Raw genomic sequence first — 26,697 nt, 5'->3', positions numbered from 1 at the left:
TTTGTTGGGAAACTTCTGCTGAGTCTCAAGACTATTTTTCAGGAGGGTACTGCTTCCTTCTCACTCCTCCTCCCTTACTGCTGCCTCTCTCCCTCCCCTGCTCCCTCGCCACTCGCTTCTTCCATCCCCCACACACCTCCCCGTGCTCTCTCCCCCCCACGCATTCTCCCCTCTCCTCTCCCTCTGTCTCTCCCTCCCTCGTTCCCTATCTCGCCCCCCCCCCCCCTCTTTCCTCCCTCCGTCCGTCACGAACTCCCTTCTCCTCCGTCTCCTCCTTTCCCCCCTCCTCCCCTCGTCTCTCACTCCACCGCTCCCTCCCTACTCCACTCCCTCCCTCTCTCCCTGCTCCCTAGGCGCTTCCTCAAGGCGTTCGCGCTGATGGGGGAGACGCAGGAGAGGGAGCGCATCCTGGCGCATTTCTCCCGGCGCTACCACGCGTGCCACCCAACCACGGTGCCATCCGAGGGTACGCGACCTCCCCCCCCCCCCCACCACGGCCAGGCAGCCACGATGTTAGCGAGCACCTATTACTCATTCAGTGACGACGCAACTCCCCCCCTCCCTCCTGTAGCGACATCCCTGGACTGTGCATTCCTGTCGGAAGCTTTATTTAGCAGAAATAAAGTCACTGAACGTTATCGTTCAGATTGCTACTGCTGGGCTCTGGTGACGTCATTGCAGTGCTGAATTAAAACGTGCGTCTGCATGAAAAGTACGCACATTGATGTGAAGGAAAAGCACCAACTGGATTCGTCAATAACACTGCGGCTTTAAAAATAATAAAAAGAGGCAATGTTTTGGTCATAGAACCATATGTATATATATACCAGAGCAATGTGCCTTCTGCATAACATATGTCCAATGAAGAAGGATCCTTGCCCGAAACGTCGCCTATGATATGTTCCTGTTAAGGCCACACACAGTTTTAAGTATGTGAGAATTTTTGCCCGTACCAAAATGATGAAAACATCATCGGCTCTACAACTATCACAAGGTATCACCCAGTCTGTATAAACTACACATACTTGTGGTGAAACATGCAAACAAACATTGCTTTGACAATAATAATAATAATGATGCACACATTGTCTTTGGAACGGATTGGCCTCCACCAGGGACAGCCTCCTTAATGGCCTTGTCGCGTCACCAGTATTAGAGCAGAGGATACCAAAGGAGAACATCACAAAGGCAATGCAAACATCAATATCCTTAACACCTCCTGTATTGTTATTGACGAACATCTTGAGTTGTTGTTGTTGACAGTGCTTGTGCACCACTGCCAACGCAGCAGCAGCATCACCACCCAGCAGTTTGTTACAATTCGGGTCGTGCTGCCGCCGTTTTGGAGTCTGGTCGGATTTCTTCATTGCGCGTAAACAAATTGGCGGTGGCGGTGGCTTGGGAAGCACGTCATCCAGCAGTGGGTTGACCATGGCTAATGATGAACTTGCTGTCTCGACAGACGGTGTGCACACGCTCACGTGTGCCCTCATGCTGCTCAACACGGACCTGCACGGACGAGTAAGTACACAGGTGTACACACACACATAGTGGGTAGGTGGCCAGAACCACGCGCGGACGCCTTTGTCTTTCCGAGTGGCGATGTTTACACATAGTACCAGGTACTCTTGTGAGGCTGAGTCGACCTTGGGGAGGCCCAGGACTGGTTCAGATTTTAGCCACTGTTGTTGGTTGTGAGCGGGGATCGAACTCGGGTCACCGGGTTTGTAGCACAGTGCGCGAACCACTTCGTCACGTGTGCAGATGGAGGTGTATCTACAAACACCCCAACACGTGTACAACACATGCACAACACACGTACACACACCTGTGCACATTCTCATACGTGAAAACATTCATACACATGTTTGCATAGAAACGTGTGGACACACTTGTCTACATACACATGCAGACACAGCACATACACGCACATGCAGACACCAACAATTGCACACATGTGAACTCACACAGACCTACACGATCGTTTCTTCGCTTGGACAGACGCACACCTCCACGCCTTATGTGTGCCCTGAGTGGGGCCGATGTCTCCTCGCACTAACCATGTCTCTCTGTCTCACCTCTCTCACCTTTCCTCACCGCACCCGCGCCCGTTACTCCCTCACCCAGGCGGTGAGTGCCCTCCCTCCTTCCCCCTCGTGACCTGTACACATTGCTCAGGGCAATCCAAAGCCATCAGTAAGCTCAGGTCTGCGGTTAGAATCAGGGTCAGGTATATAGAAAGGATATGCATGACATTTGTGGTTATAGGTCAGAGTCAGATGTGTGGTTTTTGTAAGGGTTAGGTCTGTGGTCAGGGTCATGCCTAGATGTATGTTTAACATCAAGGTTGAGTTTGTGGGTCGGCTCAGGGTTAGGTTCTTGGTTTGTTGTCAGGGTTAGTTAGGTGGTATTGTTTCTGGACAGGGACTCAGCACCAGCGATGTGGTTATGGGAATACGTTTAGTAAGGGGTAGGATCATGGTGAGATCGCATGGCTAGGCTCAGGACTTGGGTCTCTGCGTGGTTTTTCAGTTGTAGTGCGCGACTCAACAGCATTATATTATCATTCTGAACGACGGTGCCGTAGCCGCAAGCAGCACTGAACTTAATTAATTAGCCGTATCCAATTAATTATGAGCGTTAATTATGAGCGATTCTCGTTGAGGGATGCGGTGAGTGAGCTGTACTCTCTAGAAAGAGGGCGCCGAGAGTCTAGGACTAGCTCTATCCCTAATCACTCTAGCCAATCAGACACTAGCACTAGCTCTACCACTAACCACTCTAGCCAATCAGACACTAGCACTAGTTGTATCAGTAACCAGTGTAGCCAATCAGACGCTAGCTCGATATCCTAACCAAATTATCCAACCAGATGCTACCAGTTTCCACAGTTAATCATACCCTCAGCATAACCACACTAGCCCAGAAGACCGCTAATCCTATTACTAAGCTTAGCCCCACATCCTGGCGCTTTTCCCGGAATCCATCGGCACCATCCTGTCTCCCTGCCCTTCTTGATTCGCTTCTCGCTTTTACAATCATAGTGTTGCTGGGTGGTGTGGAATAATCTACAATCGCTTGCTTACCCGAATGCTGGTGAGCTCTAGAGGGCATTTAGTCTACTCTTCAACGTTCATCGGACGTCTTGGACGAGTGTAATAATGCTGCTCTAAAGACACCACTGCAGCCAATCGGAAATAATGTTGGGTTTCACGGGGGAGGGGCTGGTGGGGATGTGGGGGGAGGACATGGTAATGAGAATGATAAATTAATGGGCGCGGCATAATCACGTGTGGAAACAATTGGTCGCATGCTGCAGGGTTAGAGATTGGATGAGGGATAGAGATTGGCTGCAGAACTGTTCAGGGCAGCACTGTTTTGTACTAAAGCGACCCTGGCGTTCATTTACACACACAGCACCTCCCGCACCTCTCATTAGCACGGTTGGCTACGTACGGTGCCAAAGAAGTTCAACATATATACATGCAGCACTATTCCGTCTCACGGACAGTTCCATCCAGCACCACGGACAGCACCATAGAAGACATTTTAGAACCACATACATCTCCATTCACTACCATAGTTATCTCCTTTCAGTTCCACGAACCATGCTCTGTACCATGCAGAAAGTCCCGCTGGGTACCATGGACAGCTCCACTCTTATCACGATACGGTATTATAGTATTGAGAACCACGTACATCTACATTCACTGCAATTGGCATCTCAATTCAGTACCACGGACATATCCATTCGATTCCATGAAGATGGCTCCACTTAGTACCCCGGACAGCTCCATTCGTTATCACAAACAGCTCAATTTAATACCAAGGGCATCCAGACAGCTCCATTCAATTTTCAGGACCGCTTCATTCGTTAACATGAACAGCTCCGTTCAGCACCATGGACAATTCCAGTTAGTTCCAGCCAATGGTTACGGACAGTTCAATTGAGTGCCGTGGACAGCCCCAATCGGTATCAGTCAGTATCCACAGACGGCTCTGTTCAGTCCCACGGACAGCTCCATTCAGTACCACGGACAGCACCGTTCATTATCATGAACATCGCCATTCAGTACCACGGACAGCACCATTCACGACCACGAACACCGATTAAGACGAAGAAACCTGGGGAATAAAGATGAACTTATTCATTGATTACAATTCTGCGTGTACGAATAGATTATCTCCAAATCCTTTATGTTTACATTCTAAAGAATAATGGCGCACTATCCGATATGTTTTTAATAACTCTCTGGATTCTTAAGTCACTCAACTACAGGATTCTGTAAATATATAACACTGTACTATAGATTGACGTCATTCCACATCAATTCGCACTGCTATAGATTATTTAAATTCACACCATGAATCGCAAGCCATATATTCCAATTACTTGCACCAGCAAAGCTTCTACCAGCACAGGGGACAAATCGATAATATGTAGACAGTCAATATTTGGCAAAAAATATCATCATATATAGAGGACTTCAGAGCTTGGGCAATTTTTAGTAGCCGGCGGCTCGAAGTACAACTTCTGCCTTCCAGCGTTGTCAGTGCTTAATCAACGATTGTGAGATGCAATTTGTATGAATGACGACGCGATACATGAAAGTATATGGAGTAATCAATTTTGAGAATTGAGTTGCTTACGAAAAGTACCGAATCGTAGTGGCGTGAGTCATTCACTACGCAAGGCATTGATATGATTGCTATGTGGAGTCGATACAGCTAGTCACATGAATACGAACACAATGTCAGTTGTTTACCGATCAATAACACTATATATAATACGTAACGTTTCAGGCAATGGTCCTTCTTCATGGCACATAAATGATGATGATGATGATGATGAAGATTAATTGCCCAAAGCGTCAGTTATTATATGCTTTTTCATTTTAAGGCCACAGGGTGATATTAATGAAGATGTTGAGCTTTGTTGTTGTTGTTTGTCCTTGTGCAACACATCGAACGCAACAGTAGCGGCATCACCAACATGCTGTTGTTCACATTTTTTGGTCGTCTAAATGCGATCGCGTCTCGAGGTGCGCCGTGAATAGCGGGACATGCACGTCACCTGGCACTGGCCCGAAGCCTCCATCGCTCTCCCCAAGCATTCCGTAGCAGGCCTCAATGTGAGCCGGGGTGGTGGCACAGCCAATCGTCCAGAGCTTTGGAGGCAATGGTTGGTGGTTCGTAACCAGATCAGTGAACCTTCCCAAACTCGCCGGGATCAGAGTTGGCCAGGAGATGGCAGTACAGCGGAGTGGGTTGTAATCTCGACCGCGCGAATCTTTGAGTGTTATCACCGTCGCCGTGTCGCAGGGCCCTCATTAAAAGGCGATGCTCTCTTCGATAAATAAACTACTTTATCATCATCATCATTATTATTAGGACAGTTATAGTCGTGATCTCAGCACGCATTGCAGAATCTTGCCTGAAAGTGAACTCCGCTCCCCATACATCACCACTCATCTGTGACAGAAAAGAAATCATTTCACAGTTACACTCCATTCAGAACTATTAATTTCAATTAACCGTGTGGAACACGTTCCGTTTAGCAGCCAATTAAAGTAATTAAAGGACACGTCGTGCACATTATCGTCAGCACGGTCATTATCACATGTGGCCCGTTGATCTGCAATAGCATTGATGAATGGGACGGACGTCTATAATTGGGGAATCGATGTCTCCGATTGGTTAATCGTTGGCCGCTGTTGTGCTCGTGATTGGCGCGCAGAATATCGGGAAACGTATGACCTGCCAAGAGTTCATCGGGAACCTGGAGGGACTGGACAGCGGGCAGGATTTTCCCCGGGACCTACTCAAGGTAAATGCGAACAACGATGACAGAGTACTTACATCCGAAGGACGGCGGTGCACGTGGTGGCTATGCACGTGGTGGCTATGCACGTGGTGGCTATGCACGTGGTGGCTATGCACGTGGTGGCTATGCACGTGGTGGCTATGCACGTGGTGGCTATGCACGTGGTGGCTATGCACGTGGTGGCTATGCACGTGGTGGCTATGCACGTGGCTGTCTGGAATCCAGCCCTGTGGAGGCAGCAGCGAGGGTTGGTGGATCGCAAACAGATGTAATACTAAACACGTACAGTATATCCCTTTATTAATACTGTACACTGATGGATGATTTATTTTCGAGCGGTGTTTATGTTGGGGGTTGTTTGACTCTACTTCTCTATGCTGGTTATTACAAAGAGGTGAATATGGATTGGGGGGGGGGGCAGGAACCCATTCAGATGTCTCTTTCCGGTGACATCACAGTGCCAAAACAACTGTCCTACCACTCCCCCACGCATACGAGGCAGTGATACTGAAAGGTCCGCACGGACGAGTCCACGAGGCCACCTGATGATACTGCCACCTCATGGCCACTGCACAAGCCAACGATTTTCAGAGTTTCACAAATCTGTGCGTGATCAGTCAACCCTGACCTCCACAGCGCTGGATACACGCGCGTGTGTGTGTGTACACCACACTCACGTGACTGTAACGTGAGTGGTGAGAGTGTCAGTGTCAGATAGCCTTAATAGGTGCTCCCCAACAGCACTTGTCCCACCAGCCTATGTAGGCTACGTGGTGGGGGTCTTTGTCTTTTGTTTATGAGGAGAAGGGGAGGGCGGCGTCTGTTTGTCTCTCGCCCCCTCCCCTCCGAGCCCGAGTGCACCTGCTGCTGCTACACACTCCACACTCGCTGTGACACACTCGCTGTGACACACTCGCTGTTACACACTCGCTGTTACACACTCGCTGTTACACACTCGCTGCCACACGCTGGCTGTTACACACTCGCTGTTACACCCTCCACGCTCGCTGTTACACAATCACTGCCACACACTCGCTGTTACACACTCGCTGTTACACACTCGCTGTTACACACTCGCTGTTACACACTCGCTGTGACACACTCGCTGCCACACGCTGGCTGTTACACACTCGCTGTTACACCCTCCACGCTCGCTGTTACACAATCACTGCCACACACTCGCTGTTACACACTCGCTGTTACACACTCGCTGTTACACACTCGCTGTTACACACTCGCTGTGACACACTCGCTGCCACACGCTGGCTGTTACACACTCGCTGTTACACCCTCCACGCTCGCTGTTACACAATCACTGCCACACACTCGCTGTTACACACTCGCTGTTACACACTCGCTGTTACACACTCGCTGTTACACACTCGCTGTGACACACTCGCTGCCACACGCTGGCTGTTACACACTCGCTGTTACACCCTCCACGCTCGCTGTTACACAATCACTGCCACACACTCGCTGTTACACACTCGCTGTTACACACTCGCTGTTACACGCTCGCTGCCACACGCTCGCTGTTACACACTCGCTGTTACACACACGCTGTGACACACTCGCTGCCATACGCTGGCTGTTACACACTCGCTGTTACACCCTCCACGCTCGCTGTTACACAATCACTGCCACACACTCGCTGTTACACACTCGCTGTTACACACTCGCTGTTACACACTCGCTGTTACACACTCGCTGTGACACACTCGCTGCCACACGCTGGCTGTTACACACTCGCTGTTACACCCTCCACGCTCGCTGTTACACAATCACTGCCACACACTCGCTGTTACACACTCGCTGTTACACGCTCGCTGCCACACGCTCGCTGTTACACACTCGCTGTTACACACACGCTGTTACACACTCACTGCCACACGCTCGCTGTTACACACACGCTGTTACACACACGCTGTTACACAATCACTGCCACACACTCGCTGTTACACACTCGCTGTTACACGCTCGCTGTTACACGCTCACTGTTACACACTCACGCTCTCAGGCACACCCGCCAGTCGCTACTAAGTGGCGGTGAAGTCATCAGTGTACTTGTGCCAGGCTATGTGCACTTTGAGATCACGTGAAGTGTTCCCTGGCAGGAGGGTTGACTGAGATGACTGGCAGGTGCACCACCTGTGCCCCCTACTGTTCTTGTATCCGCCCGGCGCGCAGGGACACCAACTCTCTGACACACACACACGCACATGCTTGCTCGCTCTCATGCACACTGCTGCAATCACGCTCTCCCACACTCACCCGCTTACTCAAGCACACACTCAATCAAACACAAAGATCCCCTTCATAGCCTCAGGAGACTTTTAGGGCAAGAGCTATTAGCGAGAACCTATAAAGACCGGTACGGTACACGAGAGGGTGGTGTGGCCAGCACCACGCCCGGCCGAATTTGAGGCCGAGTCGACCTAGCGGAGGCCCAGGACCGGTTTCTATATTCGCCACTTGTTGGTCGTGAGCGGGCATCGAGCTCGGGTTGCACAGTGTGCTAAGCACAGCGCCACCGCTCTCCAGCGCACACTCCGAGTGGAGCCCGCTGCCGGAGCGTGAGGCTGCTGCCATGACGACGCCGCGAGTGTGCGTCGAGGCGGAGCGAGGAGCGAGCGTGGAGAGCGACTCGGGAGGGGTTGGTCGGCGCATAGCCCGAGGAAGAGGGAAGGAAGATAGAGGGAGAGAAGGGGGCTACAGAGGCAGAAAGAGTGGTGGTGTGAGTTCTGTTTATGAAAGTGGTGGTAGAGGGGGGGGGGGGGCTGCAGCTTGGAGGGGGCTGAGCGGGGCAGGGAGAGGGAACCGATGAGCGGGAGACGGGACGAGCCGAGATTAGAGAGCGGAGCTGGGAGTGGAGAAGCATCACCGCCGCAGCTTGTCGCCCAGACTCATCGCATCTACTCTCCAGAGGCGTCGGAGAGAGGGGAGGGGAGAGAGGGGAGGGGAGAGAGGGGAGGGGAGAGAGGGGAGGGGAGAGAGGGGAGGGGAGAGAGGGGAGGGGAGAGAGGGGAGGGGAGAGAGGGGAGGGGAGAGAGGGGAGGGGAGAGAGGGGAGGGGAGAGAGGGGAGGGGAGAGAGGGGAGGGGAGAGAGGGGAGGGGAGAGAGGGGAGGGGAGAGAGGGGAGGGGAGAGAGGGGAGGGGAGAGAGGGGAGGGGAGAGAGGGGAGGGGAGAGAGGGGAGGGGAGAGAGGGGAGGGGAGAGAGGGGAGGGGAGAGAGGGGAGGGGAGAGAGGGGAGGGGACAGGGGAGAGAGGGGGGAGGGTAAAGGGTTGGAGCAGAGATCCGAAACTCCCCTGGCTCCCCCCCTCCCTCTCCCTGCGAAGCTGCGCTTTCATTTTAGATTCGCGCTCCGTCCGCGGGACTCGCTCGCCGTGACCGCCGATCGCTCTCGGCAACAGGCGCAGCGAGTAGCGCGGTTTGTGCGTGTGACGTGGGGCTGTGGGGATGGCAGTAACCTGCTGGTAACGCGCGGTGACGGGTTAGCAACACGTGGTCGTGTGTGGCGGCTGATGTTCTTGTTGTTAGTTCTATGATTTTCTGTGTCGACGTGAACGGTCTGGGCTCAGTGGGGAGCCCGCAGAGAGGTTGATCCGTGCACTCGGGGGGGTCCGGGGACGCTCAACGAGGGGGGCGGAGGGTGGGGGTGGGAGATAAGAAGGCGGCGGAAGAGGGTTTGCTGTTTGTTGTTACATTCATCCACTCATTCAGTTACTCGGTCATTCATTCACTCATTCATTATTCCGAGTTCGTAATCGAAAATTGCTTTGGCCGTATCTGTACACGCTCCAAGTAAGTTTAATTATTATTATTATTGCATTGTTACTCTTTCCGTTATTGATTAATGTAATCTGTAATTCATCTCTACATCAATTCCATCAGTCAGTAACTCAGCCCATCTCATTTTCAGGCAGCCGTTCGTCAACTCGGTCATTGTAAACGTAATCCTCGTTCCTTAATTAATTCGTAGATTGACATAAACACACTTCGTGATGCACATCTAACAACGACAATCACAGCTGGTTCGTCTCGTTGCTTCATTCAGCGATTGCGTTTAGTTATCCAGCAACTGTGAATGCATGCTATGGGTGCTGCCTATCAGAGCACAGTCCATGGTCTAAGGGCATTGCTCTCGCAAGCAGAGCGCGAGTGACTTCTGCTGCTGCTGCTCTGGGTGCGAGCACACGCAGCTCGTTTCGTCTGCTCGGAACACGCGGGCGGCGGCGCCCCTTCGGGTCTCGGCACATTCTCGGTGATTCATTCCGTCGCTCGTTCAGTCGGTTATTTATTGGTGGGTTCGTTCACTCGGCCATTCAGTCTGCTGCTCGCTCGGTGACGCATTTCGCTCTGGCCGCGTATTCGTTGTTGAGAGGCGGTCGCGTAAATCCAAACTGCGATTGTAATTTGTCTTTGATTCGTTATTGAATTCGCTCGTTGCTTAAGATATTAATTAATTATTCTGCTCGGTCATTCGTACATGTACGTACTCGTTCGTCCAGTCGTTCACTGGTACATGTGTTGTTGAGGTGAGCTCTTAGAGACGCTCGATAATTACAAATTATAACTCTCGCTGCAGTGCAATTAATTCTCCCGGATATTCACCCATTTAGTTTATGTACTAATACGTTGAGCCATTCAATAATTCATTTATGTTGTTCATTCCCGAATTCACTCGCTCGCCATTTAATTCACTCGCTCATCATTCTTGAGAAGCAAGGCGGGGGGGGGGGGGTTTCGCACGTCACCGCGTTTTACATTCGCGTTGTGATTCTCCCGCACTCGCTCATCCATTCACTCAGCCCTGAGCTCAGCTACTCGCAGGGAGCCGCGCTGTGGAGGGGGGGGGGCTGTAGGGGCGGCGGGGGGGCCGCAGCCTTGGGGCAGTGGTTCGGGCTGAGGGGTCCCTGCCTGCCATGCACGTGGTGGCTATCCGCTGTCACCGGTTAGTGCTGATGGTTGCTGGTCGGTGTTGATATTGCTGCTTATGGACCGTAAAGGGGTTTCTTCTGCGTCCCTAGCGTCGTGTCGAGGTTGGTGGCGGAGCCAGAGGATGGCTCCAGGAGGAGTTGCCTCGTGGTGAATTATCTTGAATTCTGACGGCGGTGACTGCTCACAGCCGAGATTGGGTGTAGCTTTGTGGCCCATGGCGCGAGGGCGCTCACCGCAGCCGTCCTGCCAGTGAAACTCGGAATCGTCAATTGTTGTAGGAGGCGACAGCCACGTCTACCGCGCGATCTTCTGACGCGGTTCAGTGGAGAGCTCGTGAGCTAGGGCTGATGAGCTTCATCTTCGCGAGGCTGATATTGATGTTGAGCAACATCTATCATTTTACTTCGAGGTGGTTAATGAGCCAGATGATTGCGTCAGGAGTAGCGGAGTGGTGGTGAATCGCTGTGGTGATGATGTCTCCTACTGATTCGTATTTCTGAATCTGACATTGAGCCATTGCACGTTCCATGGTTCTGTTCTTGGGTTTCAATTTCCCATCTGTGCATTATCATCGTCGTCGTCACCAGGTATCCGCAGCAACTGTTGCTGGTGTGGTTTGTCCAATGGATGCAGTTTAGGGGTTGTGGTCCCATTAGCGTTGCGGAAGGTCGAAGCCAGAGAGATATTCTGCTTTGGCGGGTCGTTCACGCGGCAGGGATGATCAGATATGGTCGTGGGTGCCTAATCAGCGCTATCGGTGCTGGTTAAGGCTGCTTGGGATTGTTGGTTCTGGTTAGTTATTGCTGGTGATCCAGGTGTGACAGTGATTGGTGTTGTGGGTCACCCCAGGGCTGATCGCCTCCAGTGGCCTCCCCCTGCCAAGCCCGCCACGCCTCTGAATGCACTTTCCAAGTTGAATGTGTACGACATATTAATGTAATAAAGAACGAATTAATTAAATATAGCCGGTTACCAGAGCAGCCAGCGCTAGTTAGAGCTGGTTAGAGCTAGTCAGAGCTGGTTAGAGCTAGTTAGAGCTGGTTAGAGCTAGTTAAAGTTGGTTAGAGCTGGTTAGAGCTGGTGATCTAGACCGGTGAGCACTGCTGCCTGCACCACGCCGCAGCCCTGGGTTCCCGTGTCACGAGTCCGCGTCGTGAGGACGAGTTCGCGTCGTGAGGACGAGTGCGACGATGATCGGAGTGAACAGCGCCAACTCGTGCGCGGGCCTCTCCCGCTTGCCCCCCCCGATCGACCTGGGGGGCCACTCGCGGTTCGGGGGGGGCTCCGGGGGCCTCGTGGCAGTCTCCGAGTTTCGCTCGGCGGGGCCCCCCTCGCAGCAGCAGCAGAATCGTCGGCCCCCCCGCAGGGCTCCGGCGGCGTCTCCCACGAGGCAGCGTGGGGGGCCCACTGCGAGAGGGGGCAAGGCCGATCCCGAGTCGGAGAGGAAGGTGGGGAGATGATGGTGGAGTTGTTACTGATGATAGTAGAGTGATGATGCTGTTGATGATGGTGGAGGTGATGATGCTGTTGATGATGGTGCTGGTTGTTGTGGTGTTAATGGTGGTGGTGGTGATTATGGCGGTGAAAATGATGTTGATGATGAGAGAATATTAATCACGTGATAAACCCCCCCCCCCCCAACTGCCCCTGGAGACTCGGCTCATCGTCACGATTTGTGACCATCGTGATTCGATCTGGAATCGAATTCTTTTGCATTAAGAGCTTTCTTGTTGTTGTTCTTGTTGTTGTTGTTGTGTGGGTTGCAGGCACTGTACAACTCCATCAAGAACGAGAAGCTTGAATGGGCCATGTGAGTGATGTCATCTGTTGTTATTATTTAATTTCATATTATTATTGCAGTTGTTGTCATTGGGCGTATGTGTTATTGCCACTGTGAACATTTAAATGCATTTACGTGGTGGAGGTGATGGGACTGGAGTTCGGTAAAACAGACTGCGTGTTCAGTGGAAGGCATTCATCATCAGCAACAGCATCTGTAGCATCATCACCAGATGCAGAAGCTTCATCACAACTATTGCCCAATCATCATCATTATATGAATAAGGTTTATCAGCATCATTATTATCATCGCCGTTGTCATAACTAACACCAAAATCTTAACCAGTAACACCGCCATAGCCATTCCTATCGCACCATCATTGACTTCACCAACATTATAATCCCTGTCATCATCACCATCCACATTACAATAATCAAAACCGCCACCACCAAAATAATTAATATCCCCATTATCACCCTTATCATCACCATAACTACCACCACCACCACCACTATCATCACCATCATCGTCACAATCATCATCATCATGCTCCTCATCACGTGTTTCACCCCCCGGTAGTGACGATGAGGAGCTGCGCCGTTCGCTCTCGGAGTTGGTGGAGGACCACGGGGATCGCCCCGGGGGTGGCCGGGACGGATCGGGGGGCCGTCTGGGAGTGGGGGGCTCCGGCGGGAGTCGCCCCATGCCCGGCCGCCTGAGCAGCAGCGGCAGCAACCCCTTCCTGGACCTGGTGCCGGACCCCGGCGCCGCCACGCACAAGCAGGGCCTGCTGGTGCGCAAGACCCACGCCGACATCGACGGCCGGCGCAGTGAGTGTGGTCGTGGGTGGGCGGGTGTGTGGGCGAGTGTATGGGCGGGTGTGTGGGTGGGTGTGTGGATGAGTGGGTGGGTGTGTGGGCGGGCGGGTGGGTACGTGACTGGATGTGTGGGTGGGTGGGTAGCTGGGTGTGTGGGTGGCTGTGTGTGTGGGCGGGCGGGCGGGTGGCTGGGTGGGTGTGTGTGGCTGGGTGTGTGGTTGGCTGGGTGTGTGGTTGGCTGGGTGTGTGGTTGGCTGGGTGTGTGGATGGCTGGGTGTGTGGGTGTGCGGGCGGTTGTAAGGGTGTGTGGGCGGGTGGATAGATGCTTGAATGAGTGGGTACATATGTAGAACACATTCCTGCGGAGGGAGATGGTAGGAACGTTGGGTTGCTCGGTCAATGGCCAGGGTCAACGGCGGCGTGGTGTATTCCGCAAATATGGCCGACTGTGAGGGCGGGCACAAGCCGGCGTGAGTAGGTTAAATGGTGAGTTTTATAAGGGCACCACGGGGTGACCAGCCCCTCCCCACCCAGCCCCTCCCACCCTCCCCTCTCCACCCAGCCCCACCCCTCCCATTTTTGGATGCACGACGGTCGGACAGACACAATAATCCCCTGTGGGCTGGTGGAACCAGGTGGTTCCTACCAGTATAAGTGGCTATATGGGTGGGTGGATCGGCAGGTTGGTGAGTTACTGGCTGTGTGAGTCACCGCTGTGTCCCCTATCTCCATTACCGACACCTTCAGCTCCCAAAGGTCGTCGCGGCTGGAAGGCATTCACAGCTGTGCTGCGGGGAATGGTGCTTTACCTGCACAAGGTGAGTGTGAGTGGGCTTGGCGGAGGAGTGGTGTGGGGAGCCGCGGGGCAAGCCAGTAGAATGTTGTAACAGCTCCTTGGCGGCCACGAGCGCCAGCAGTGTAGCGCGCCGTTGCTTCCTTCCCTCTGCGAGGGTCCCGCAGATGTTGCACATTTGACGATCGACCTCTCGAGCTGTCGCTCGCTCCATGCGAACAACGGCAGCTGGCCGCAGCGTTGGGTTACAGAGCGCACGGCAGAGCAGACAGCGGTGGCGGTGGCAGAGTGGGTGGGGGGGGGGGACCCGAGTCTAGGCAGGTGTGGCCCCTCACCGCCCACCAGGTCACTGCCCCCCACGCCCCCTGCCCACATCCCCATTAACCCCCAGCACGCCGTCTCCCCGACAAGCTTCTCGCTTGCAAAGAGCTGCAGGCAAAGTGCAGCGAGGCCACCGTCACAGGGCCCGCCGCGCTCACTGAACACGCCGCGCCCGTCGCGTGCGGACAGAGTGCCCGGAGTAGCCGGAGAACACCACCCACGCCTCGCACGATCGGAAGTTTCGCGAATCTTCCCGTGATCCACCGCAGCGCCGGATTTGTGAGTGCGGCTGTGGCGGTTGTGGTGGCGCTGCAGGGGGACAAGGGCCCCGTGGGTCCCCTGACGGACGAGGAGCTGCGCAACGCGGTGAGCATCCACCACGGCGCCGCCTCCATGGCGCGCGACTACGGCAAGCGGCCCCACGTGCTGCGCCTCGTCACGGCCGACTGGAGGGTGCTGCTCCTGCAGGCGCCGTGAGGAAGCGCGCTCTGCCCCTGCGCCACACCCCTTCCTCTTCCTCCCCTCCCCTTGCCCCTCCTCCCCCCGCCTCCCCCCGCCTCCACCACCTTCCCCCCTCCTCCCCCCTCCTCCCCCCTCCACCCTCCTTCCTCCTCCCTCTCCCCTATCTCTCTTCCCTCCTCCTCTACCATTATCATAATTTTCATAACCACCGATTTCCTCCTCCATCATCAACATCATGAGGATGATCACCAACATCCTCCTCCCTCCTTTGTGCACCACGCACGGCCTCAACCACAATCACTACAACCGACAACCGCGATGCCAGCTGTGGCATCCAGCAGCGCAACAACCACGACTGCTATCACAACCACCACCTCCAGCAGAACTACAACTCCACCACGTTCCACACCCACCACCACCACCATCGCCACTTCGACTGCCAACACCAACACCACAAATCGAGTTCTCCCCTCCCTCCCAGGAGCCACGAGGAGATGGAGTCGTGGATTTTCCGGATCAATGTGGTCGCTGCGGAGTTCTCTTCGCCTCCGTTCCCGGCGGCCACGGCTTCCACCAAACGCTTCAGCCGCCCGCTCCTGCCGTCCATGGCCACCAAGCTGCCTCCTGTGAGACCACGCAGACCCCACCCCCTACCCCCATAGCCCCCACCCCTACCCCCATGACCCCCACCCCTACCCCCATGACCCCACACCCCTACCCCCATAACCCCCACACCCCTACCCCCATGACCCCACACCCCTACCCCCATAACCCCCACACCCCTACCCCCATAGCCCCCACACCCCTACCCCCATAACCCCACACCCCTACCCCCATAACCCCACACCCCTACCCCCATGACCCCACACCCCTACCCCCATGACCCCACACCCCTACCCCCATGACCCCACACCCCTACCCCCATGACCCCCACACCCTACCCCCATAACCCCACACCCCTACCCCCATGACCCCACACCCCTACCCCCATGACCCCCACACCCTACCCCCATAACCCCACACCCCTACCCCCATGACCCCACACCCCTACCCCCATAGCCCCACCCCCCTAACCCCATAGCCCCACACCCCTACCCCCATAACCCCACACCCCTACCCCCATGACCCCACACCCCTATCCCCATAGCCCCACCCCCCTACCCCCATAGCCCCACACCCCTACCCCCATAACCCCACACCCCTACCCCCATGACCCCACACCCCTACCCCCATAACCCCCACACCCTACCCCCATAACCCCACACCCCTACCCCCATAACCCCCACACCCTACCCCCATGACCCCACACCCCTACCCCCATGACCCCACACCCCTACCCCCATAACCCCACACTCCTACCCCCATGACCCCACACCCCTACCCCCCATAACCCCACACCCCTACCCCCATGACCCCACACCCCTACCCCCCATAGCCCCACACCCCTACCCCCATGACCCCACACCCCTACCCCCATAGCCCCACACCCCTACCCCCATAGCCCCACACCCCTACCCCCATAACCCCACACCCCTACCCCCATAACCCCCACCCCTACCCCCATGACCCCACACCCCTACCCCCATGACCCCACACCCCTACCCCCATAACCCCCACCCCTACCCCCATAGCCCCACACCCCTACCCCCATAACCCCACACCCCTACCCCCATGACCCCCACCCCTACCCCCATAGCCCCACACCCCTACCCCCATAACCCCACACCCCTACCCCCATAACCCCACACCCCTACCCCCATGACCCCACACCCCTACCCCCATAGCCCCCACACCCCTACCCCCATAGCCCCACACCCCTACCCCCATGACCCCACACCCCCTACCCCCATAGCCCCACACCCCTACCCCCATAGCCCCACACCCCTACCCCCATAACCCCACACCCCTACCCCCATGACCCCACACCCCTACCCCCATAACCCCCACACCCTACCCCCATAACCCCACACCCCTACCCCCATAACCCCCACACCCTACCCCCATAACCCCACACCCCTACCCCCATGACCCCACACCCCTACCCCCATAACCCCACACCCCTACCCCCATGACCCCACACCCCTACCCCCATAACCCCACACCCCTACCCCCATAGCCCCACACCCCTACCCCCATAACCCCACACCCCTACCCCCATAACCCCCACCCCTACCCCCATCACCCCCACCCCTACCCCCATGACCCCACACCCCTACCCCCATAGCCCCACACCCCTACCCCCATGACCCCACACCCCTACCCCCATAGCCCCACACCCCTACCCCCATAGCCCCACACCCCCTACCCCCATAACCCCCACCCCTACCCCCATGACCCCACACCCCTACCCCCATGACCCCACACCCCTACCCCCCATAACCCCCACCCCTACCCCCATAGCCCCACACCCCTACCCCCATAACCCCACACCCCTACCCCCATAACCCCCACCCCTACCCCCATGACCCCACACCCCTACCCCCATAGCCCCACACCCCTACCCCCATAACCCCACACCCCTACCCACATAACCCCACACCCCTACCCCCATGAACCCACACCCCTACCCCCATAGCCCCCACACCCCTACCCCCATAGCCCCACACCCCTACCCCCCATGACCCCACACCCCTACCCCCATAGCCCCACACCCCTACCCCCATAACCCCACACCCCTACCCCCATAACCCCCACCCCTACCCCCATGACCCCACACCCCTACCCCCATAGCCCCACACCCCTACCCCCATAACCCCACACCCCTACCCCCATAACCCCACACCCCTACCCCCATAACCCCACACCCCTACCCCCATGACCCCCACCCCTACCCCCATAACCCCACACCCCTACCCCCATAGCCCCACACCCCTACCCCCATAACCCCACACCCCTACCCCCATAACCCCACACCCCTACCCCCATAGCCCCACACCCCTACCCCCATAACCCCACACCCCTACCCCCATAGCCCCACACCCCTACCCCCATAACCCCACACCCCTACCCCCATGACCCCCACCCCTACCCCCATGACCCACACCCCTACCCCCATAGCCCCACACCCCTACCCCCATAACCCCACACCCCTACCCCCATAACCCCACACCCCTACCCCCATAACCCCACACCCCTACCCCCATGACCCCACACCCCTACCCCCATGACCCCACACCCCTACCCCCATGACCCCACACCCCTACCCCCATAACCCCACACCCCTACCCCCATAACCCCCACACCCCTTCCCCCATAGCCCCCACACCCTACCCCCATGACCCCACACCCCTACCCCCCATGACCCCACACCCCTACCCCCATGACCCCACACCCCTACCCCCATAACCCCACACCCCTACCCCCATAACCCCACACCCCTACCCCCATAACCCCACACCCCTACCCCCATGACCCCACACCCCTACCCCCATGACCCCACACCCCTACCCCCATGACCCCACACCCCTACCCCCATAACCCCCACACCCCTACCCCCATAACCCCACACCCCTACCCCCATAACCCCCACCCCTACCCCCATGACCCCACACCCCTACCCCCATAGCCCCACACCCCTACCCCCATAACCCCACACCCCTACCCCCATAACCCCACACCCCTACCCCCATAACCCCACACCCCTACCCCCATGACCCCCACCCCTACCCCCATAACCCCACACCCCTACCCCCATAGCCCCACACCCCTACCCCCATAACCCCACACCCCTACCCCCATAACCCCACACCCCTACCCCCATAGCCCCACACCCCTACCCCCATAACCCCACACCCCTACCCCCATAGCCCCACACCCCTACCCCCATAACCCCACACCCCTACCCCCATGACCCCCACCCCTACCCCCATGACCCACACCCCTACCCCCATAGCCCCACACCCCTACCCCCATAACCCCACACCCCTACCCCCATAACCCCACACCCCTACCCCCATAACCCCACACCCCTACCCCCATGACCCCACACCCCTACCCCCATGACCCCACACCCCTACCCCCATGACCCCACACCCCTACCCCCATAACCCCACACCCCTACCCCCATAACCCCCCACACCCCTTCCCCCATAGCCCCCACACCCTACCCCCATGACCCCACACCCCTACCCCCATGACCCCACACCCCTACCCCCATGACCCCACACCCCTACCCCCATAACCCCACACCCCTACCCCCATAACCCCACACCCCTACCCCCATGACCCCACACCCCTAACCCCATGACCCCACACCCCTACCCCCATGACCCCACACCCCTACCCCCATGACCCCACACCCCTACCCCCATAACCCCCACACCCCTACCCCCATAGCCCCCACACCCTACCCCCATGACCCCACACCCCTACCCCCATGACCCCACACCCCTACCCCCATGACCCCACACCCCTACCCCCATAACCCCCACACCCCTACCCCCATAACCCCCACACCCTACCCCCATGACCCCACACCTCTACCCCCATGACCCCACACCCCTACCCCCATGACCCCACACCCCTACCCCCATAACCCCCACACCCCTACCCCCATAACCCCCACACCCCTACCCCCATAAACCCCACACCCCTACCCCCATAGCCCCACACCCCTACCCCCATAAACCCCACACCCCTACCCCCATAACCCCACACCCCTACTGCCATAGCCCCCACACCCTACCTCCATAACCCCCACACCCCTACCCCCATAAACCCCACACCCCTACCCCCATAGCCCCACACCCCTACTGCCATAGCCCCCACACCCTACCCCCATAACCCCCACACCCCTACCCCCATAGCCCCACACCCCTACCCCCATAAACCCCACACCCCTACCCCCATAGCCCCACACCCCTACCCCCATAACCCCCACACCCCTACCCCCATAACCCCACACCCCTACCCCCATAAACCCCACACCCCTACCCCCATAACCCCCACACCCCTACCACCATAGCCCCCACACCCCTACCCCAATAAACCCACACCCCTACCCCCATAACCCCCACACCCCTACCCCCATAACCCCCACACCCCTACCCCCATAACCCCCACACCCCTACCCCCATAACCCCCACACCCCTACCCCCATAAACCCCACACCCCTACCCCCATAACCCCACACCCCTACCCCCATAACCCCCACACCCCTACCCCCATAAACCCCACACCCCTAACCCCATAACCCCACACCCCTACCCCCATAAACCCCACACCCCTACCCCCATAGCCCCACACCCCTACCCCCATAGCCCCACACCCCTACCCCCATGACCCCCACACCCCTACCCCCATGACCCCCACACCCCTACCCCCATGACCCCCACACCCCTACCCCCATAACCCCCACACCCCTACCCCCATAACCCCACGCCCCTACCCCCATGACCCCCACACCCCTACCCCCATAACCCCCACACCCCTACCCCCATGACCCCCACACCCCTACCCCCATAACCCCCACACCCCTACCCCCATGACCCCCACACCCCTACCCCCATAACCCCCACACCCCTACCCCCATAACCCCCACACCCCTACCCCCATAACCCCCACACCCCTACCCCCATGACCCCCACACCCCTACCCCCATAACCCCACACCCCTACCCCCATAACCCCCACACCCCTACCCCCATAAACCCCACACCCCTACCCCCATAACCCCCACACCCCTACCCCCATAACCCTCACACCCCTACCCCCATAACCCCACACCCCTACCCCCATAAACCCCACACCCCTACCCCCACACCCCTACCCCCATAACCCCACACCCCTACCCCCATAAACCCCACACCCCTACCCCCACACCCCTACCCCCATGACCCCCACACCCCTACCCCCATAACCCCACACCCCTACCCCCATAACCCCCACACCCCTACCCCCATAAACCCTACACCCCTACCCCCATAACCCCACACCCCTACCCCCATAACCCCACCCCCCTACCCCCATAAACCCCACACCCCTACCCCCATAAACCCCACACCCCTACCCCCATGACCCCCACACCCCTACCCCCATAGCCCCCACACTCCTACCCCCATGACCCCCACACCCCTACCCCCATAACCCCACACCCCTACCCCCATAACCCCACACCCCTACCCCCATAAACCCTACACCCCTACCCCCATAACCCCTACACCCCTACCCCCATAACCCCCACACCCCTACCCCCATAACCCCCACACCCCTACCACCATAGCCCCCACACCCCTACCCCCATAAACCCACACCCCTACCCCCATAACCCCCACACCCCTACCCCCATAACCCCCACACCCCTACCCCCATAACCCCCACACCCCTACCCCCATAACCCCCACACCCCTACCCCCATAAACCCCACACCCCTACCCCCATAACCCCACACCCCTACCCCCATAACCCCCACACCCCTACCCCCATAAACCCCACACCCCTAACCCCATAACCCCACACCCCTACCCCCATAAACCCCACACCCCTACCCCCATAGCCCCACACCCCTACCCCCATAGCCCCACACCCCTACCCCCATGACCCCCACACCCCTACCCCCATGACCCCCACACCCCTACCCCCATGACCCCCACACCCCTACCCCCATAACCCCCACACCCCTACCCCCATAACCCCACGCCCCTACCCCCATGACCCCCCACACCCCTACCCCCATAACCCCCACACCCCTACCCCCATGACCCCCACACCCCTACCCCCATAACCCCCACACCCCTACCCCCATGACCCCCACACCCCTACCCCCATAACCCCCACACCCCTACCCCCATAACCCCCACACCCCTACCCCCATAACCCCCACACCCCTACCCCCATGACCCCCACACCCCTACCCCCATAACCCCACACCCCTACCCCCATAACCCCCACACCCCTACCCCCATAACCCCCACACCCCTACCCCCATAAACCCCACACCCCTACCCCCATAACCCCCACACCCCTACCCCCATAACCCCCACACCCCTACCCCCATAACCCCACACCCCTACCCCCATAAACCCCACACCCCTACCCCCACACCCCTACCCCCATAACCCCACACCCCTACCCCCATAAACCCCACACCCCTACCCCCACACCCCTACCCCCATGACCCCCACACCCCTACCCCCATAACCCCACACCCCTACCCCCATAACCCCCACACCCCTACCCCCATAAACCCTACACCCCTACCCCCATAACCCCACACCCCTACCCCCATAACCCCACCCCCCTACCCCCATAAACCCCACACCCCTACCCCCATAAACCCCACACCCCTACCCCCATGACCCCCACACCCCTACCCCCATAGCCCCCACACTCCTACCCCCATGACCCCCACACCCCTACCCCCATAACCCCACACCCCTACCCCCATAACCCCACACCCCTACCCCCATAAACCCTACACCCCTACCCCCATAACCCCTACACCCCTACCCCCATAACCCCCACACCCCTACCCCCATAACCCCCACACCCCTACCCCCATAGCCCCCACACCCCTACCCCCATAACCCCACACCCCTACCCCCATAGCCCCCACACCCCTACCCCGATAACCCCACACCCCTACCCCCATAACCCCACACCCCTACCCCCATAACCCCCACACCCCTACTGCCATAACCCCACACCCCTACCCCCATAAACCCCACACCCCTACCCCCATAGCCCCCACACCCCCTACCCCCATAACCCCCTACCCCCATAACCCCACACCCCTACCCCCATAACCCCCACACCCCTACCCCCATGACCCCCACACCCCTACCCCCATAGCCCCCACACCCCTACCCCCATAACCTCCACACCCCTACCCCCATAGCCCCCACACCCCTACCCCCATAACCCCACACCCCTACCCCCATAAACCCCACACCCCTACCCCCATAACCTCCACACCCCTACCCCCATAAACCCCACACCCCTACCCCCATAACCCCACACCCCTACCCCCATAAACCCCACACCCCTACTGCCATAACCCCACACCCCTACCCCCATAAACCCCACACCCCTACCCCCATAGCCCCCACACCCCTACCCCCATAACCCCCACACCCCTACCCCCATAACCCCCACACCCCTACCCCCATAACCTCCACACCCCTACCCCCATAAACCCCACACCCCTACCCCCATAAACCCCACACCCCTACCCCCATAAACCCCACACCCCTACCCCCATAACCCCACACCCCTACCGCCATAACCCCACACCCCTACCCCCATGACCCCCACACCCCTACCCCCATAAACCCCACACCCCTACCCCCATAAACCCCACACTCCTACCCCCATGACCCCCACACCCCTACCCCCATAACCTCCACACACCTACCCCCATAACCCCCACACCCCTACCCCCATAACCCCCACACACCTACCCCCATAACCCCCACACCCCTACCCCCATAACCCCACACCCCTACCCCCATAACCCCACACCCCTACCCCCATAACCCCCACACCCCTACCCCCATAACCCCACACCCCTACCCCCATGACCCCCACACACCTACCCCCATAACCCCCACACCCCTACCCCCATGACCCCCACACCCCTACCCCCATGACCCCCACACACCTACCCCCATGACCCCCACACCCCTACCCCCATAACCCCCACACCCCTACCCCCATAACCCTACACCCCTACCCCCATGACCCCCACACCCCTACCGCCATAACCCCACACCCCTACCCCCATAACCCCACACCCCTACCCCCATAACCCCCACACCCCTACCCCCATAACCCCCACACCCCTACCCCCATAACCCCACACCCCTACCCCCATAACCCCCACACCCCTACCCCCATAACCCCACACCCCTACCCCCATAACCCCACACCCCTACCCCCATAACCCCACACCCCTACCACCATGACCCCCACACCCCTACCCCCATAACCCCCACACCCCTACCCCCATAACCCCACACCCCTACCCCCATGACCCCCACACCCCTACCCCCATAACCCCACACCCCTACCACCATGACCCCCACACCCCGGCGAGCAATTAGTGGCTGTGGAGCTCAGAGTTCGCTGGTTACACGCGGAGCTGTTTGGCTTTGAGTGAGAGGAAACCGGAGGGACTCGCGACACAAACAAGGGGATGGCCTTCTCTAAAGGTCTGCCTCGAGATGAGTCCGCGAACCCACTTGCTGTACTGCCATCTCCTGGCCCACACGTCATAGCCGGGCGGTGGTGGAGGCCGCGAGGGTTGGTGGATCGCGCACCAGTGTGGCGGCATCATGTATTCACGGACTACTGCATGGGATAGAGTGTTGCCCCCTCGCACGCGTGGGTTTTCTCCAGGTGCTCCTGTTTCTTCCCACGTGTAGAAACACTCCTCACTAATTGGCTGACAGAATACTGACGTCAGGGTATATATTTGCCCAAATTCTAAAACGGCCCCCGCAGGTCACTCAGTTGGGATGATGCGGAGCGGCCACCACCACCGCCCTCTCCTGCCTAGGGGCAGCCTGAAGCCCCTGTGCACGTCAGGTGACGAGTCGCCTCGTGCTGCACAGGGACAGCTGCCACTCGGGGTGCGCCCTTTCAAACGCGTCGAGATGCGATGAGGTGCAGCGCTGTGAGACGCCCCCGGTGTAATTGGCGGGGGGTGGAATAGCTCGATGGAACTTACAACCACTCCATCATTCTCGTCACCAGTCCGTGCTCGCCGGCTTCATCCGGTTTCTATGGGCGACGGCGTCACACTGCACGGGGGGGGGGGGGGGGGCAAGTGACTTTGTGCGCGGACGAGTGATGGGGATGGTTAGTGTGAGTGTTCGAGCGCGAGACGTGGAGCGATGTCGGACTTTAGCCTGACCCTGCCCTCGTAGGGAAATCAATCACCCGCCAGACCGTAATATTTAATGGGCTTAGAAGAGAAGATTTTCCCTTTGAGATCATGCCAAGCCAACAATGGTTGTATCATTAACTTGCACAGGCCGGACGATATTCGCGCTAAATGTCAGCTTTGTTTTTCAAATATCTATTAGAGCTGAAATCCGCTGAAGAAGCGATGCTTGCGCAAAATAAACTCACGCAGACGATCCGTCGCCTCCTTCACATGGCCGCCCTTCCACAGAGTAAAACTATTTTGGTTACACAACCCGTCAGCCGCACGGCCTTCTGGGAGTGCTTCATGTCAGCAGCATCGATGCAAGACAAGCAGCACTCTGGACCGGTGTTGACACCCAGAGTCTTCTCATCAGCAGAGTCGAGCTTGCTGGAATCAATGCTGGTGATCTTGCCGGGTGCTGCAGGTGGCTTGCACAGGAGGCGGAGGGAGGGGGGGGAGTTATTTTATATTTGACTCCGAAGCGTGTGGCCACTCGCTGTGGTTTAACGATGTCCTCCTGGGAGAGAGGCTGGGGTGGCGGTGGGGGTGGTAGGGGGCTGTGGATGGAGACGGCTGTATGGGGTGGGGGGAGTGTGAGTGTGGGGGGGACAGTAAGGATAATGGGGTGAGTATGTGATGGTGCTGATGATGATGGAGGTGAAAGTGATGACATGCTGATGCTGTTGGTGATTACGACAATAAAGCACCAAAACATGACGATGATAATTAGCATGATCATAACATATTGATAATTGTTATAATGCTGCTGATACTAATGCTGCTGATACTAATGCTGCTGATACTAATGCTGCTGCTTCTACTGGTGTTGATCGTGCTGGTGCAGCTGTTGCAGCTACTGCTGCTGCTGCTGCCTGTTGTTGCTCAAACCAACTATGCTAATCCTACTGCTGCTGCTCAGATCACTACTCCTGATGGCGCTGCTTCTGACACGGCTGCTGATATAGCTGTTGGTGCTGCTTCTGATGATGATGATGCTTCGTAATGCTGGTGTCAACACTTTTGCTACTACTGCTGCTGATACTGATGCTGATACTGATGCTGCTGATACTGTTGAAGCTACTGCTGCATTAGACAGCTGTTAATACTGCGAATGCTCCTGCTGCTGACATTGCTTCTGATGACGGTGAACGTGTTGCTGAAACTTTGTCATCTCCTTCCATGTCGGCTCTCATCCTCTTCGTTCCCAATCTTCTCTCTCTCTCTCTCTGTCCCTCCGTCTCCCTGTGCCCAATCCCCATGTTCGAGCCTTCTCCCTCCTTGCACCCCTCCACTGGAATCAACGTCCCCTGTACATGAAGCAGTCCCCCTCCTTAACCTCCTTCCATTCCTCTTTAAAAGTATCGCCTCTTTTCTATTACCCATTCTCTTCCTCTTCGCCCCTCCACTCCTTCCCGTTCCACCCCTATAGCCCTTTCCTGATCCCCTAAGTACCCCTGTATCACTGTCAATCATTCCTCAATCCTTGTAGCACGCCCCTGTCACCCTTTTGTAAGCCATGTCAATCGCTTTGAGTAAAGGCGCCCAAAATATACAATTAGATTCGATACTGCTGATGCTTGAGCTGGTGTTGTTGCCGCTGTTGATGCGCGTACGACTGGTGCCGATACTTCTGCTGGCTGCTGATTCTGCTGGCGCTGATTCTGCTGGCACTGATTCTGCTGGCGCTCGAAGGAGGAGCAGATGCGGTGCCACGCGGACCGGCTGGCGGCGCTCTGCACGGAGCTGGCCCAGCACCAGGAGGCGCGGCCGGATCGGCGCTCGCGCTCCAAGGAGCAGCACGAGCACCGGCTGCGCGAGACCTACCTGCTGCTCGAGGTGCACCCCTGCACGTGTGTGCCAAAGATGCCCCACGTAGCCTTCTCTCAAGGGGGGTG

General features: G+C 57.5%; 1 protein-coding gene and 1 long non-coding RNA gene across 2 annotated transcripts in view; one reads left to right on the top strand and one right to left on the bottom strand.

Moving 5' to 3' along the window:
- LOC144720522 (PH and SEC7 domain-containing protein 1-like) overlaps nt 1-26,697 on the top strand; it is a 35,904-nt gene that overhangs the window by 514 nt on the left and 8,693 nt on the right. Inside the window, exons 3-11 of the mRNA XM_078597301.1 lie at nt 354-466; nt 1,463-1,521; nt 5,738-5,827; nt 12,531-12,574; nt 13,124-13,374; nt 14,110-14,180; nt 14,792-14,949; nt 15,420-15,564; nt 26,495-26,638. Of these exons, the coding sequence (XP_078453427.1) occupies nt 379-466; nt 1,463-1,521; nt 5,738-5,827; nt 12,531-12,574; nt 13,124-13,374; nt 14,110-14,180; nt 14,792-14,949; nt 15,420-15,564; nt 26,495-26,638 (1,050 nt within the window). The 5' untranslated portion in view covers nt 354-378. The remainder of the gene's footprint in view (nt 1-353; nt 467-1,462; nt 1,522-5,737; nt 5,828-12,530; nt 12,575-13,123; nt 13,375-14,109; nt 14,181-14,791; nt 14,950-15,419; nt 15,565-26,494; nt 26,639-26,697) is intronic.
- LOC144720523 (uncharacterized) lies at nt 12,576-14,494 on the bottom strand. Its single transcript, XR_013585772.1, has 2 exons — nt 14,172-14,494; nt 12,576-13,331 (listed from the first exon to the last, which is right to left on the bottom strand). It is a non-coding gene; the product is annotated as an uncharacterized LOC144720523 (long non-coding RNA).

The sequence above is a fragment of the Lampetra planeri genome, chromosome 9, assembly GCF_965212315.1.
Source record: "Lampetra planeri chromosome 9, kcLamPlan1.2.h2, whole genome shotgun sequence".
Taxonomy (NCBI): Eukaryota; Metazoa; Chordata; class Hyperoartia; order Petromyzontiformes; family Petromyzontidae; genus Lampetra; species Lampetra planeri.
This window is presented reverse-complemented; position numbering and strand designations above follow the sequence as displayed.